Raw genomic sequence first — 16,004 nt, forward strand, 5'->3', positions numbered from 1 at the left:
TATTTTATTGTTGCCTTTTGTATGTTTATATATATATATATATATTAGATATTTCTCCTTTTTCAGACATAATTGCAAATACCTCCTCCTGTTCGGTAGGGTTTCTTTTCTTTTGATACACATATTTTTTCTCTGTGCAAAAGCTTTTAGTTTGGGGCTAAGGGAGAGTAGGAGGCCCTCTGGGTTTGATCCCTGAAGGTAGAACCTGAGCACTGCTGCGTGTGGCCCCAAAACAAAACAAAAGCTTTTTCTAAGTAGTTCTATTTATTTTGGGGTTTGGTCCCTTGCTATTAGTGTCCTAAATAGGGCTCTAAATAGGTTTACTGTCAGGGAACCTATTACTTATGTTTTGTCCTATTTATTGTGTGATTTCGCATATTACTTCCAAGTCTTCAATAAATTTTTGAATTACTTTTTCTGCATTGTGTTAGGTACTGGTCTAACATTGTTATTTTTTGCATGCTGCTGTCCAGTTTTCCCAGCACAACTTTAAAGAGACTTTTTTTTTTTGTTCCACTGTATGCTCTTGCCTCCTTTATTATAAATTAGTTCACATATGTGTGACTTTATTATTGGGCTCTCAGTTCTGTTCCAATGATCTATTTGTTTTTACTACAATACCATGTTATTTTTATTATTCCTTTATAGTACACTTTGGTAGGAAGTATGATGCCTCCATTTTTTCCCCTGATTAGTTGTGCTGTGGGGTCTTTTGTATTACAAATAAATTTCACTATTTTTTGTTCTACTTTTGTTTCTATTGCATTTGTTTTTGATAGCAATTGCATTAAATCTATAATGTTTTTTTAGTTAATAGCCACTTTAGTAATGTTAATACTTCTAATCTTATAAGCAGGAAATATTTTTCCATCTCCATTCCCCTTCTAACATTTTTAAGGTAAATGTTTTTCATTCTTTCCTGGAAATGTAATCATCAGGAATTTCTAGAAGTCATTTAGTGTGACTGAGCATTAAGTATATGTCCAACAAAGAATTTAGCAAGAATGTTTGGGTGCTTCTGTTATTTACTTTGAAAAAGTCGGCCATTGTTTTCATAGTACCTAAAATCTATGGTTGCACATTTAAGTTGTTTAAGTTCATTTGGGGGACTTCACAAAGGAATTGAAAACCTTAATCAAGAAGATTGTTGTGTTTAATGAAAACTGTAGAAGTATCATGTTAAGTGAAATGAGTCCGAAAGAGAGGGACAGACATAGAAAGATTGCACTCATCTGTGGAATATAAAGTAACAGAATAGGAGACTAGCACCCAGGAATAGTAGAGATAAGGACCATGAGGTTTGCCCTGCGGCTTGGAAACTGGTCTCACATGCTGGAGGCAAAGGCAGCTCAGACAGAGAAGGAACACTGAGTAAGGGTGCTGGGAGGTCCCGCTCAGGTTGGGAGCTGCCGTAAATAGACTATAGACCGAAGAGGATGGCCACTCAATACCTCTATTGCAAACCACAACATCCAAAAGGAGAAAGAGAGAGAGCAAAAGGAAATACCCTGCCACAGAGGCAGAGTGAGGAGGGGGAGGGCTGGGGGGATGGTGGGATACTGGGATCATGGGATCATGGGTGTTGGAAAGTGGGCACTGGTGAAGGGATGGGTAACCAATCATTGTATGACTGAAATGCAAACACGAACATTTGTAAGTAGGTAACAGTACCTCAGTGTGATTCACTAATAAAAAAATAATAGAGAAATCTCTTGCTTATATAGCTTAAATATCAATTCCAATTGAAAGGAATTTAAGTTCAAATAAGAAAACTTGTCTTTTAATATTTATTTCATAGAATAGAATCTCTCCGTGTTTTCAAAATTATAATGTGTTGAAAACGTTGAGCAGCAACACTATTTTAAAATGCTAAAATTCAGAAGTGGAGATGAAATACGAGCAAAGGTCAGGATCTGTGCCTGGGAAATAGCATAGCTGTAGAAGCACACGCCTTGCACACAGTTGACCTGTGTTTGATTCCTGGCACCTCAAGTAATCCCTGAGCAACACCAAGAATGATCCCTGAGAACAGAGCCAAGAGTAAGCCCAGAGGACAGCTGAGTATGTATGGCCCATGAACCAAAACCAAAAAAAAAAAAAAAAAGGGAAATCTGATTGTATTTTTTTTTCATGCTTCAAAGATTATCTCAGTTACATAGCATAATATAAGACTCACGGGTCACGGTCACGGGCCTCTCGTTGTTCATCGATTTGCTCGAGCAGGCCCAGTAACATCTCCATCGTGAGATTTGTTGTTACTGTGTTTTGGCATATTGAATACATCACGGGTAGCTTGCCAGGCTCTCCCGTGTGGGCTAGATACTCTCAGTAGCTTGCCGGGCTCTCCGAGAGGGGCGGAGAAATCGAACTTGGGTCGGCCATATTGGCTGTGTGCAAGGCAGATGCCCTACTGCTGTGCTATCGCTCCAGCCATAATATAAGACTAATATCTTCATAAGCAAGGTGCATATTTATTTCGTCTTTCTTTTCGGAGCCACACCTAGTAGTCCTTTGAACGATCTATCCAGAGCAGAACATTTATAATGTAGACTGTTCTTTAAAGTTCTGGAGGAAAGGAAGCAAAAAATATATTGATTTAAGTTGTTTTTTTTTTTTTTTTTTTTGCTTTTTGGGACACACCCAAGCAATGCTCAGGGAAGAATTTAAATTTTTATATGAACATTAAACTCGCACTTTCCCATTTAAATGGTACTACCGTATATAATTGATATAAACTAGAAATTCCTCTTTCTTGTGTTGTTACTAAAGGAAAATTGTGTGCTTGAATCATTTGATTACTGAAAATAAGCTAGTAATTATATAGTAATTATTATAAATAATTGCTAGCATATTTATGGACTTTATATAGTGAAATGTCATGCTTAACAATAGTCTTAAGACATTGATTGTTCATTTAGTAAGCACTGAATACCTACAGAAGGTTTATTTTGATATGGCTGCCCAATGATGAATTGTTCTCCTTTGAATCTTAAAACAAGTATGACTAAGGTATTCTAAACAACATACAATTTGCATAAGCTACCACAATATACAAAAGCATTTAAGAAATAAAGATCTACTTGGTCAGCCTTTTGAAAGAACAAACTTTTAAGGACTTTCTTTATTGTGGTATGATTTATCAATGACTCATATTGGTATGATTTATCTATGATTCATATTGTCAATTCCATCACAATACAACAAGCTATATATTTTATAATTTATTTATTCTGATTTTGGGCCACACCCAGCTTGCTCAATTTTTACTCCTGGCTCTTCACTCAAATTACTCCTGGTTGGAGTCGGGGATCCACCTGGGATGCCAGGGATCAACTCTAGATCCACTGCATGCAAGGCGAATGCCCTACATGCTATACATCTAGCCAGTACAACAAGCTATTTTATAATGTGGCATTTTTATGAGAAAAACTGGAAAACTCCAAAGGCATAAAGGATTGAACAGGAAACAACAGTTAGAACTTGAATGTTGAGCATAGGTAAGGAAAGGACCTAAAGACAAGATTTGTTCTGGAATACCAGAACACAACTTAATGGCGGTATTAGTTCACTGAGACATGCAAGCATGCAAAAGGACAAATAAAGATTAAATTCACCAAAGTTAGAAATAATCTTCTATGATGTACATAGGCAAAACCAAAGTTCTTTGCAATAGACTTTACATTTTCTCTTCAATATTCATAAAAACTATGTTGAATTAAATAAGAGTACTTAATTCAAACCAACATAGAAATAAGGAAGCTTGTTGCAAAATTAACTGGAAAACAAAACCGGGCCTCAAAGGTGCTATAGTGGGTAAGGCACTTGCCTTGTCCAATGCTGGTCTCCAACACCACAAAGTCCCTTAAGCACTCCCAGATGTGATCTATGCTGGGTGTGGTACAAATAGATAAACGAAAAACCCAAAACCAACTAAAAACAAAAAAGTTAGGGCCAGAGTTATATAGCAGATAGGTATTTGCTTGCATGGGACCCAGTTTGATCCCCAGCACCACATGGTCCCCCCAAGCCACAAGGAATGATTTCTGAGCATGTGGCCCCAAAAGAGACAGAAATAAATAAATAATAAAAATACGATAAGGCAAAGGATATAGACCTAAGATATCAGTTAGCAATATTTAAATGTTTAAGAAAATAATAGGTGAGATTAAGGAAGGAGACTAGTAAAGAAGGCACAAGTTTAGAAAAAGATCCCATTGTAGTTCTAAGAAATAAACCAAGCAGGTTGAAATTCAGTATTCATTTGTTTAAACATATTATGCTCAGTGGAGTAAGCAATGAGAAATTGAGCAGTAGATCTAAATTGTCCAGCATGTAATCCAAGGAGCTAGTATCATTAGGACTGTAAAAGAGTATTTAAGAAAAGTTGAAGACATTATACCACTTGCATAATGAAATCTCAAAAGAATGTATTCATTTATGTGAAAGGCAGTATTCAAAGTTATGGTTGAAAAAAATTCAGGTCAACAATTCAGTAAGGTGACATGGATATGGCTGAAGTGGAGAGTACGTGCACCACATGTATGAAGCCCTGGGTTTGATAACCAACACTGTAAGCATCCCCAGCACCACTAGGTGAAGGCCCTCACCCCCAAGCACCACCGCCACAACAGAATAAAGGAGTAAAATTGTACATCTAATAAAAGGAAACAAAATCAGTATCAAGCCAAATATATGAAGTGCAATTTGTTTAAAAAAAAAACCATAGTCAAACTACAAAAACACTAAAGAAACAAGCTTAAAGACAGTTACAGGGGCTGGAGTGATAGTACAGCGCAACAGACCAAGGTTCGATTCCCAGCATCCCATATGGTCCCCCAAACACTGCCAGGAGTAACCCCTCTGCATTGCTGGGTGTGACCAAAAAAAATAAAGAAAAACCAGTCACAATTTATGTCCCTTTGGCTAAAGAGAACTGAAAAAATAACTCGAAAGTCAGGCGTGCATACTTTTTTATATTCATGCTTTTATGCTAGGTTTGAACCACAGTACCACGCGTTCCCCTGAGCACTTCTGAGGAAGCAGGGTGAGGTTCTCAAGCATCACCAAAGTTTATCTCCTCCAAGACACTACTACGAACAGTGAAGTAGACAATGGGGAAAAAAAATTGACTGTCATCTCTGACAATTTCTTATCAGCAAAAAATGCAAGCCAAAAGTAAAGAGTGAGATTCCTTCAGCTGAGGGCTGGGGCGGGGGTGGGGAGAGATCTGGTTTTACTATTCTGGTACTCAAGAGAATTTCTTTAAAAGAACAAGCACTGTCCTCCCATTGTTCACCAATTCGCTTGAGTGGGCACCAGTAAGTCTCCATTGTGAGACTTCTTGTTACTGTTTTTGGCATATCGAATAAAGCATGGTGAGCTTTGCCAGGCTTTGCCATGCAGATGGGAAACTCCTGGTAGCTTCCCTGCCTCTCCGAGAGGGGCAGAGGAATAGAACCTGGGTTGGCCCGCTGGCCACATGCAAGGCAAATGCTCTACCCGCTGTGCTATCGTTCTGGCCCAAATAGAACAAAGGCAAAATAAAATTACTTGCAGGTAAACAGATAATGTGGCTTTCCAATAGCATCCCTCAATGAAAAGATCTTAAATTATGGGGCTGGAGAGATAGCACAGCAGATAGGGCGTTTGCCTTGCAAGCAGCTGACCCAGATTCAATTCCCAGCATCTCATATGGTCCCCTGAGCAGAGCCAGGAGTAACTCCTGAGTGCAGAGCCAGGAGTAACCCCTGTGCATCACCAGGTGTGACCCAAAAAGCAAAAGAAAAAAACTTAAATCAGAATTGGCAAGATTTGTAGCAGGTTAGATTGTGGACAGGATTTCAGGATTTGCAACTGCAGACCCTCAGAGTCCAGACATAAAGCATCTGTAGGCAGTGTATAAACTGGCTGTTTCAGGACAGTGATACTCTCAAAAGTATTTACATAAAAAGTTGTTGACCAGTTTTCAAGGGGAGAAAGAAAGAAAGATAAAGATGTTCTTTTATTTATTTATTTATTTATTTATTTATTTATTTTGCCTTTTGGGTCACCCCCAGCAATGCTCAGGGGTTACTCCTGACTCTGTACTCAGGTATTTCTCCTGGTGGTGCTTGGTGGACCATATGGGATGTGCCGGGGATCTAACCCAGGTCGGCCACATGCAAGGCAAATGCCCTACCCACTGTACTATCACTCTGGCCCAAGATGTTCATGTTTTGATTTTATAATGGCATTGATACAGTTGATTGCAATTATGAAGATAGGCATATCCAATCTAAATTCTCAACTGCAGGGGAGGAAATAGACCAGGAAAGGCATAAAAAGCAAAAGCCATGGAAATAACAGGAAAACGATAAAGACAAACAGAATAATGCAAGGTGGTAGAAACAAACATATCATAAAATCGTAAAAGACCATATGGTTGGATCCAAAATGAAATCTAGCTCTATGCTATTTATAACAGACCTAGTTATACCCTGTGGATTTCGAGAAGTTTGAAGTAGCATTATGGTTAATGAACTATAACAAATACTAGAAAAAAAGAGTTAATAGAAATGTTATTAGAAATGGTAGTGATTAAAACGTTAATTAAAGATAAAGCTGAATTTAAGCAACTAGCATTTCAAAATGTTAAGAACTTAATTTACCAGGAAAAAAAAACACTTAAAAAATTTGCATGTACATAATAACATGGCATCAAACTAAACCTGTGAAAAGTGATTACCTTTAAAAATAAGATGACATACTTGGCATATTGGGAAACTTCAACAACTTTTTCTAACTTATTAAGTCAAGCAAGATAATACTATTGCAGAAACAGGAGCTTTCAGAATTCAATTAAAGGCTTTATTCTTTGATATGGGGGAAGAGCGATAAGAAGCCTAGAGGGTATTTGCTTTGTACAGTGGCTCACCTGGGTTCAACCCAGACACCCCTTAACATTCCCTGAAGCCCTGCCAGGAGTGGTTCCTGAGTACAGAGTTAGGAGTAAACCCTGACCATTGTCAGATGTGGCCCAACCTCTCTTTGCACCCCCAAAGATTGCATTATTTAATTATCACTAAAAATTAAATTTCAGTTTCATTTTGTTCTTTGGAGACACCTCCAGCAGTGTAGTGAGGCAACTGCTGACTCTGTTGACGTGTCACACCTGGCAGTGCTTGGGGTCGGGTCCAAGCAGTGCTGAACAATCTAACCTAGCCCTGCGTGCAGAGCATGAGATCAGCCCAGTGACCTATCTTTCTAGCCTCATAATTTGAACTTTTTAAAATTTATGTTTGTTTGTACATTCATTGGTCATCGCTTGAAAATTGAATGCATCCCAAATTTCACCAACTAGAGATTAAATAATAAAACACATCATTGACAATGACAGTGAGGTGAAATTTATACACGAATTTAGAGTTGAATCTTAAAATATCTTGAGTGACAAAGACAAGTCCCAGAAGTTTACAGTAAAGGATGATGTCATTTTACCAGATTTTTAAAATTTTTACACAAGACACAGATATACCTTAAGTATACTGGCTTTAGATCATTTTGGTTTTTCTAAAAGAAAATGTTTCGTATATTGCTGTAATATCTATTTAAACTAGTTGTGACAAAAGTCTTACTACATTAATAGTGTAGGAAAAAATTACAGAGAAAGAATAATTTTGAGTTCATATAATTTTGCTCCAAAGTGCACATATATACCCATCAACGTACTTAGGACTATAGAAATAGCTCAGTGGGCTGAGAACATGCTTTACATGCAGAGACTTAGGTTTGATTGTTATACCACATGGTCCTCTGAGACACCCCCTCCCCCTCACGGGGAAAAAAGCCCAAAACTGTATCTGTGAATTTTATATTTATAAATATATATATGTGTTTTTAGATGTATCATTTAAATTTTTCTATTACTATAAAAAGTATATGAGCCTAAGATAAGCTCAGGTAAATTATTCACAATTTAAATTTAGTCGGCAAAAAGGCGATTTGTTTCAAAACACTTTGTTCATTCTTCTGGATGATAGCCACTCATACTTCAGACCCAAGCAGGTACAGGCTATATCTGAGAAATTCTGCAAGTATTCAAAAAACGTTTTTAGCTTTGCATAGCTGAAAATAGTTGGTGGCAATGCAGTTTTTTTTTTTGGGGGGGGGGCCAATTGATGAATCAGGCAAACAATAAGATGATTTTTTTTAACAAAAATCAATGTCTTAAAGCTTATTCCTTATATACAGCTCACTTTCTCTGGCTTTGAACTTAGAATTGAAGTAACTAAGAGGTAATCTAGAATAATCTAGAGGTAATCTAGAAGTAACTAAGAGGTATCTAGAATAACATGGTTCTCTTAATTAGTCAGCTTTTCTGGTTTTAGTCTTTTACTTTTCAAATATTAGAATAAAAGAAAATTCCAAATTACTTTTTTGTTTTTTGTAGGAGTACTGCTATTTATTCAGCCACTGATTAGCTGATTGAATTGGGCATGAACTCCACCTTTATTTATTTATTTATTTTCTTTTTATATTTATTTATTGAATCACTGTGGAAAAAGTTACTAAGCTTTCAGGTTTAAGTCTTGGTCATACAATGATCAAACACCTTTCCCTTCACCAGTACTCATTTTTCATCACCAAGAACCCCAGTATACCGGTCTACCCCCTCCCACCCCTCCAAATGCCTGTGAGGCAGATGATTTCTACTTAACTCTTCTCTACATTGATTACATTCATTATTTCGACAAAAGATGCACCATTATTGTTTAGAATTTCTCCCCAAACAATCAGAATAGCTGAAAAGGCATTGTGAAATATTTTGTTTTCTATAGCTGGTTATGAGAATCATATAATGTCACGCAGCCACGATTTTGGATTTCTGCAAAGAGCCAGATAATTACGAGATTGGTTTCTGTGTGTCCCGTGTTATGGCCGTGCCGGAGAGCCCCTCGTGGGAGGTAACTCATGACCTCGGTAGGGAGTGAAGGACATGCCGGCTTCACCTCCGGCTCGTACCTGGCTTTCCTATAAGCTCTGAGGTGGCGGCCACCTTGCTGCCAGGGCGGAAAAAGGTGGATGGGAGCAACACCCTTTCCCCCCTGGGGAGGCATGACACCGTAGTTTAACACATGGCCCATTCACTTTTCTGCTGCAAGCTGCCAGGTTCTGGATTAAGTCCTTTTGCCTCTGGAGCCATGGCCATGCCAGAGAGCCGCTTATGAGGGGCAACTCATGACCTCTGTAGGGCATGAAGGACGAGCCGTTACTGCCCTCCTTCCCATGAGACTACAGTTGCCCCGTCACCGCCGGCTCATACCTGGCTTTCCACTAAGTTCTGAGCTGGTGGACACCTTGTATGCAGTTCAGATGCATTTCTGCCAAAAGCCTCTGGGTTTCAAGATTTGTTTCTGAGTCTCTGGTATCATAGCTATTAATCAGCTTGATCAGGAGCCAGAGAGGCCATTTTTAGGCGGCGACTTGGGGCCTCATTGGGATGGGGAGAAAGAGTCGGCTCCACCCCCATGTAGTGAGGCCCCATGTGTCACTGCAGGCCCAAACCTGACTGTCCAGTGGCCTCTGGAGGATGGTGGTCACCAGACCGCCAGGGGGAACAGGCCAAGGCACGAAACCTATTCCCACCTGGAGTGGCCCAGCGCCAGTAACCTACTGCAGGAACAGGACGCATTTCTGCCAAAAGCCTTTGGGTTCTGAGATTCGTTTCTGAGACTCTGGGATCATGGTCATTAAGCAGTTCGATCAGGAACCAGAAAGGCCATGCCTCCAATTATGTAGCTGAGCTGAAGGTGGTTTGTGGGTGTGTCTCCCACATACCTAACTTTTGGCCGTTTACTTTCTTGGTAAACTTTGCCCCAAGTTTTTGGGGTCTGGCCAAAGGCACAGCAGCAATTTTGGGGTATCTAAAAGTCTGACGTTGCCATCAGGCTGCTGATGCACTCACCTCATAGGTACAGATTGGCCTGCTGGCAGCACCATACCCCCGCCAAATTACTTTTTGCACTGGGATATTGCTTTCAGACTAAATACCCGTTTCTATGCTGTCTATTGATATTTTTTCCTACTAAAGATTCTTCTAATAGTTATTATGTCAGAATAAGATATGTTTTAAATGAGATAGGCTTTTAAATGAAAATCAATAGTACATTTTCCATAAGACATTTTAAAATGGCTTTAAAAACTATATCAGACCTTGTTTTTAAATGTAAACACTATTTTATAGGTCCAAGGAAATATTTTTGGCCTTTATAGTACCCAATGAAATACTAAAAAGATGTGACAATTTTTATATAATAAAAGGTAGCCTATTAAATGTTCTCATTGAGATGCAATCACTACAGAGGAAAATTCACATCAGAAAATTTTATACTTTAATGATATTTCATGGGCTGGAGCAATAGCATAGCAGGTAGGGCATTTGCCTTGCAAGCGGCCAATATGGCCAACCTGAGTTCAATTCCTCTGCCCCTCTTGGAGACCCTGGCAAGCTACCAAGAGTATTTCGCCCACACGGCAAAGCCTGGCAAGCCACCCATGATGTATTCAATATGCCAAACACAGTAACAAGTGTCACGATGGAAACGTTACTGGGCCTGCTCAAGCAAATTGTTGAACAACGGGAGGACAAGGACAGTGACAGTGACAATAATGTTTCATAAATCAACTCCTATGTATATTTATTATAGGTTTCACTAATTCATTTCCCTGAAACAAGAAATAGTTTGTATTTTCAAAATATTTGCTTATTATTTTCCCTAACAGATAGTACACTCTTTCTATCTCATCTCTCGTATATTCATATGTGCGTACATATGCACACAGTATGCACTTGTTTTTGAAACTGCTTATTTTTCAGTTTTATTAACTGCCATCCTTGACCATTCTAATTTACCCTGAATCTTATATCAGCTATTGTCTTAGAGGTGGCTCTTAATGTAGCTAGATTTTAGACTATTTTTCTTTATTTCTTCTTATAGTCATTTAGAAAAACAAGTACTTAACAAATTTTAGGCAGAAAATATGAATCCATTTTGAGGATTGGAGAGATTGCATGCAAAAACTTCTTTGATCACAGCTTGTATTTCATATCTTAGCAAGAATAGTTAATGTTTATTTTTTTCACTTGATCACTTGATCACTTGACTTCCCGTTAATCATCAATTTGCTCGAGTGGGTGCCAGTAGCATCTCCATTTGTCCCTGTCGCATGCTAGTGTAGCCCAATGGCGTCAGTTTGTTCTAGGAACATGAAGAGCCTCAAACGGATCATTCAGGGTCTTGACGAAGAAGTCTGACCACCTTGTAGGTGGGTGGCCACGCAGTCTTTTGACGTCCCTTGGAATCCAGACAGTAACGGCTCTAGTCCAGTGGTCGTCTCCAAATTTCATTGTGTCCAACCCATCTGATTTTCGATGCCTTGGCAAACGAGACAGCATCCCTGATTCTTGAGCATCGATGAAAGTCGGAACTCCAGATTCTTTCTCTCATTTGAGTGAATCGAAGAGATGTACCCAGAGCTGGAGGTTCTTTGTCCTCTTAGCTATCTTTGACACTCTTGAAGTCATTCCTAGCCACTCTCTTCCTCCTGCGCAACTCAGGTGCCTGGTCATTTGTCATGTTGACTTCTCGACCTAGGTACACATAACTGTTGCATTTGGAGATGTTTGTCCCATTGAGAGTGAATGGAATGTCAGGAACGAGATCATTTGTCATAAACATTGTCTTCATGAGATTCAGCTGTAATCCGACCTTTGCACACTCATGGTCGAAGTCGGCCAGCATTTGTGCAGCTTGGCTAATGTTTGGTGTTGTTAGAACAACGTCATCACAAAGCAGAAGTGGTGTAATTGCCTACCATCTATCTTTACTCCCATTCCTTCCCATTCCACACGTCTCATGACGTTCTCGAGGGTGGCACTGAAGAGTTTTGGTGAAATGGTATCACCCTGCCTAACCTCTCTCTTGACATGGATGATCACTTCTTTGTAGAATGGTGAGATCCTGGTAGTGAATCCATAATACAGCTCACTGAGGATCCTGAGTTTTTTCAATTCTTATATATTTTATTTTCATAAAAGTAGTTCACAGTAGTTCATTATAGATAATATTCAAACACCTATCCCACTACCGAGCACCTTCCCACCACAATAAGAGGGAAGTGTGTAAAGGTGGTTGTATTTCATTCTGGAGACATTTAAGCTCGAATATAACAATACAAACTAGTGTGTTAAAACCAAAAAAATGTGTGCTACTTTTAGTAAGTAAGTGGGCTAGAGTATAAGAGGTCATTTGTGGCCACAAACTCCAGGACATTCTGCATCGCTCTCTTCTGGGAGCCTTAATTTATAGTCTCTGGGTCTTGGCTGATGATGAGATTACATCACACCAGGCCAGTTTGTGGGTGTGACTGCCAAGCTCCTGGAAAACTGGGGAGGTGGGAGGAGGAGCCCAGTCCCCATCTGAGTGGGCTTGGAGATCACAGTCATGGGTCCCACATACCTGTTCCCTCTTAGGTGAGGTTCATCCGAGTATGTGGTGCCTTGAGCATGGCAGCAGCAGGGTTCTGGAGGTTTTCAGCTGCCGAGGTTCTGCTTTGGGTGGGGAGAGAGACTCAACCCAAGATGCCCCAGTGAAGACAGCCTGGTGCGAGCTCAGTACATTCTGCCAAGAATAGTTAATGTTTATATATCCTGAACTAGAATGAATCAGAGATGCTACCTGCAGGCAAGGTAGTCTAACAAGTCAGCCTGCTAGAATTTTATGGCAGAATCTACAATACTGTCAGAATACACTAGACTGTTGTCTCAACAGGATATTACTCATACTAGTAGCAGCAGTAGTTAAGTAAATAACTTTATAGATTCCTTAGTCTACATTCCCACAGGCCAATGTTGTTACTTCTTATATAAGTGACATTGTAACTGGAGGGAAATCTGAAGCCCAATCTTTTGATAAGAGGACTATCCATTCTTTTATCTGCTCCTCTCGGAGAGCCCAGCAAGCTACCAAGAGTATCTCACCCGCACAGCAAAGCCTGGCAAGCTACCCATGATGTATTCAATATGCCAAAAACAAATAACAACAAGTCTCAGAATGGAGATGTTACTGGGCCCGCTAGAGCAAATCGATAAACAATGGGAGGACAGTGACAGCGATCCATGTTTAGCTTCTGTTTACTACACACCAAACAAATCTGCTTAATTTTTTTTAAAGTCTTCCTGCCAACAAACAAAACTTTTTTAAAGGATATTTGGGATTTTTGTTTGTCTGGGTTTAGGAGTCATACCAGGTGATGCTTAGGAGTTACACCTGGCTCTGCACTCAGGAATTGCTCCTCGTAATACTTGGGGGACACTAGGGGATACCTGGGATTGAGCCTGTTTAAACCATGTGCAAGACAACCTGCTATACTATAGCCCTGATCCCTGAGCGGGTATTTTGGAACAAAGCACAACAACAAAAAAATGTGTGAGTGTTATTTATATCTTTTAGAATGTTTAGTCTTATATTCTCTTACCTGAAAATTCCCAATTGTTTTGTTTTGCATTTCTCTCATGATGGTAAATCCAACTTCTATATTGGCATAGTAAAGCCCTAAGTGATCAGGTCATAGCTCCCTGACATATTTATTACATATTCACCGTCCTGACTACATTTCTCTTTCTAAAAGTGACCAATAGTTTGCATTGGTATTCCCCTAGGTCAGAGGTTTTCAACCTTATTTGTTGAAATACAAATTTTATACAAATTTCAGGAAATTTTCAGGAAAAAAAAAGAATTACTAAACTCCCTCTAGCTCATATCCCACTTGCACCTGGAAAATCTTCCTTCTTTAAGAGAACAAAAATAAAACTCTTCCCCCCCGGCTGACAAGGGTATTACTGCCTGTAAGAATCATTCCAGACTCCCCTTGGGGAAGGTAGTATTACCCATTTTGAGAAGCTTCACAGCCTAGATAATCACAGATCTAGTTCCTAGATGTTCAATATTCAGCTTTAATCAAGTCAATAACACTTATAATCATGGAATGGTAATGTTAAGTCTTCAGGCTTTCTTTCATAATACTTGATTTTTCATAGCACTTTATTATTTCTCTTTCTGCTACCTTTACTACCTTTTCATATAAATGTAAAATTGTTATGTATATATGTTAAAATGTATGCACAAATGCATACATGCACATACATGTCATGGGAATACTGCTATTCTGCACCTAATCTCTCAATAAATTTGGGATGGATAGATAAATGAATTTGTGAGTCCATATTCCCTGTTCTTTGCTCTTTGTCCTTTTTTTATCATATTTTCCTTCCATTGGTTTGGACAATTAACTTTATTTTTTTATTATGAAGAAGGTATACTTTTTCTTGGGTTTAAAAATAGATACTACAGTAAAGATGAATTTAAAACCTCTTCCCAGAACAAATTCCTTACTTAATATAGTTTAACTTGATACACATTTCTGTTTAATACAATTAATAATTCAGTAACTAAGTAGTCTTTTGGATTCATTGATGCTGAGAATACATGATGTAATGCTACTGGTTGGCACATTGATAAACCTGTTTACTTGATAATTTTCACAAATGCCACATGCATGTCATTTTTTGATTTGTCTAAAGCTTAGAAAATAAAAAATTAACTAATTATATGTCTATTGATTTTTTTTATGTGCACGTCATTATTGGTTTTGATGAACAGGGAGTCTGGCTTTGAAAATCCCCAAGTATTTCTTTAAGCATCGTATAACACTTCTCAAATGAGAGAAATAACTGAATATAACATAAAATTACCATTGTATATTTGCAGATCTCTTGCATTTGTTACATATTTTTTCTTTACTAGTTTCCTTAACAGAGTATATATGAAAAATGCCAATACATATGCCAGACTTTCTTCAAGGGAAAAAAGTACACATTTAAACCTTTATGATTTGTAAGTTAGATGGTTTTTATTTTTAGTTTGTTTCCCTTAGCTGATTCCATTAGGATGCAGGTGCTTTAAACATAACAGTTTTATTTATAGTTACATATTTAACAAGGGTTCATAAGCTATCTTTTAAAAGACTGTACTACTAATATGAGAAATAACCTTACAAGATTTATTAATCACAATTGTCCTAATAATATTTGTAATTTATTAGTGGAATCACTGTGATTAAAAATGATTATTTTTCCAAATTTATTTGTAATAGCAAGCAGTAAAGGAGAATGTCAGAAAAAGAGAAGCGGAGGAGAGAGAAAAACGTGCCAGAATAGCAAAAGAATTGGCAGAAAAAGAAAGAATTGAACGCCAACAAAAGAAAAAGCTCTTATTAGAAGTGAAGACTGGTGAGTACATCAGATTTGCTATTTATACTATGCATGCTTAAGTTTTATGTTGTCTACTTGCTCTATGGAAAAGAACTCTTAAGGAATTCTTTTGCTACAGTCTTACCTATTAGCAAGTAGTGTTTTTTCTTTTCTGTGGGGTGGTTTTGGGGTATCACACTTAGTGGAGTATAAGGGCTAAGCCCTGGCTCTGCATTCAAGATCATTCCTGGCAGACTCTGAGGATCATAGGAGATACCAGGGATCTATCTGGGGTCAACTGCATGCAAGCATGCACCCTACCCACTATATTATCACTCTGACCCTGCGAAAAGTGTGTTTCCTGTTGTTTTGGACTTGAGTGTTTTGATCCTCTGGTGTGCTCTTGCAGCAGCTAATGAAGGTGATAACAGAGCCACTTTTTGATTAAAACAGATATTAACCATTTGCAATAAAAGGAACACACAATCCAAGCAAATGTGGATAAAAAACAGTCTGAAAACTGTGACCTTTTTTTTAAGTTAGTTCACAAAATTTGATTACATTTAAAATCCAAACACCCGGAGCTGGAGCAATAGCACAGTGGGTAGGGCATTTGCTTTGCATGCTACTGACCCAGGTCGACTCCCAGCATCTCATATGGTCCCCTGAGCAGCGCCAGGGGTAATTCCTGAGTGCAGAGCCAGGAATTACCCCT

The 16,004-nt window shown here is 38.6% G+C and overlaps 1 protein-coding gene across 4 annotated transcripts in view; it reads left to right on the forward strand.

Annotated features, from left to right (window-relative positions):
• DIAPH3 (diaphanous related formin 3) overlaps nt 1-16,004 on the forward strand; it is a 553,005-nt gene that overhangs the window by 378,387 nt on the left and 158,614 nt on the right. For all 4 annotated transcript variants that reach the window (XM_056109828.1, XM_056109829.1, XM_056109830.1 and 1 more), the window contains one exon: nt 15,193-15,328. In XM_056109828.1, coding sequence (XP_055965803.1) covers nt 15,193-15,328 — 136 coding nt within the window. The remainder of the gene's footprint in view (nt 1-15,192; nt 15,329-16,004) is intronic.

This window comes from Sorex fumeus, unplaced genomic scaffold, assembly GCF_029834395.1.
Source record: "Sorex fumeus unplaced genomic scaffold, SorFum_2.1 ptg000008l, whole genome shotgun sequence".
In the NCBI taxonomy this organism is placed as follows: Eukaryota; Metazoa; Chordata; class Mammalia; order Eulipotyphla; family Soricidae; genus Sorex; species Sorex fumeus.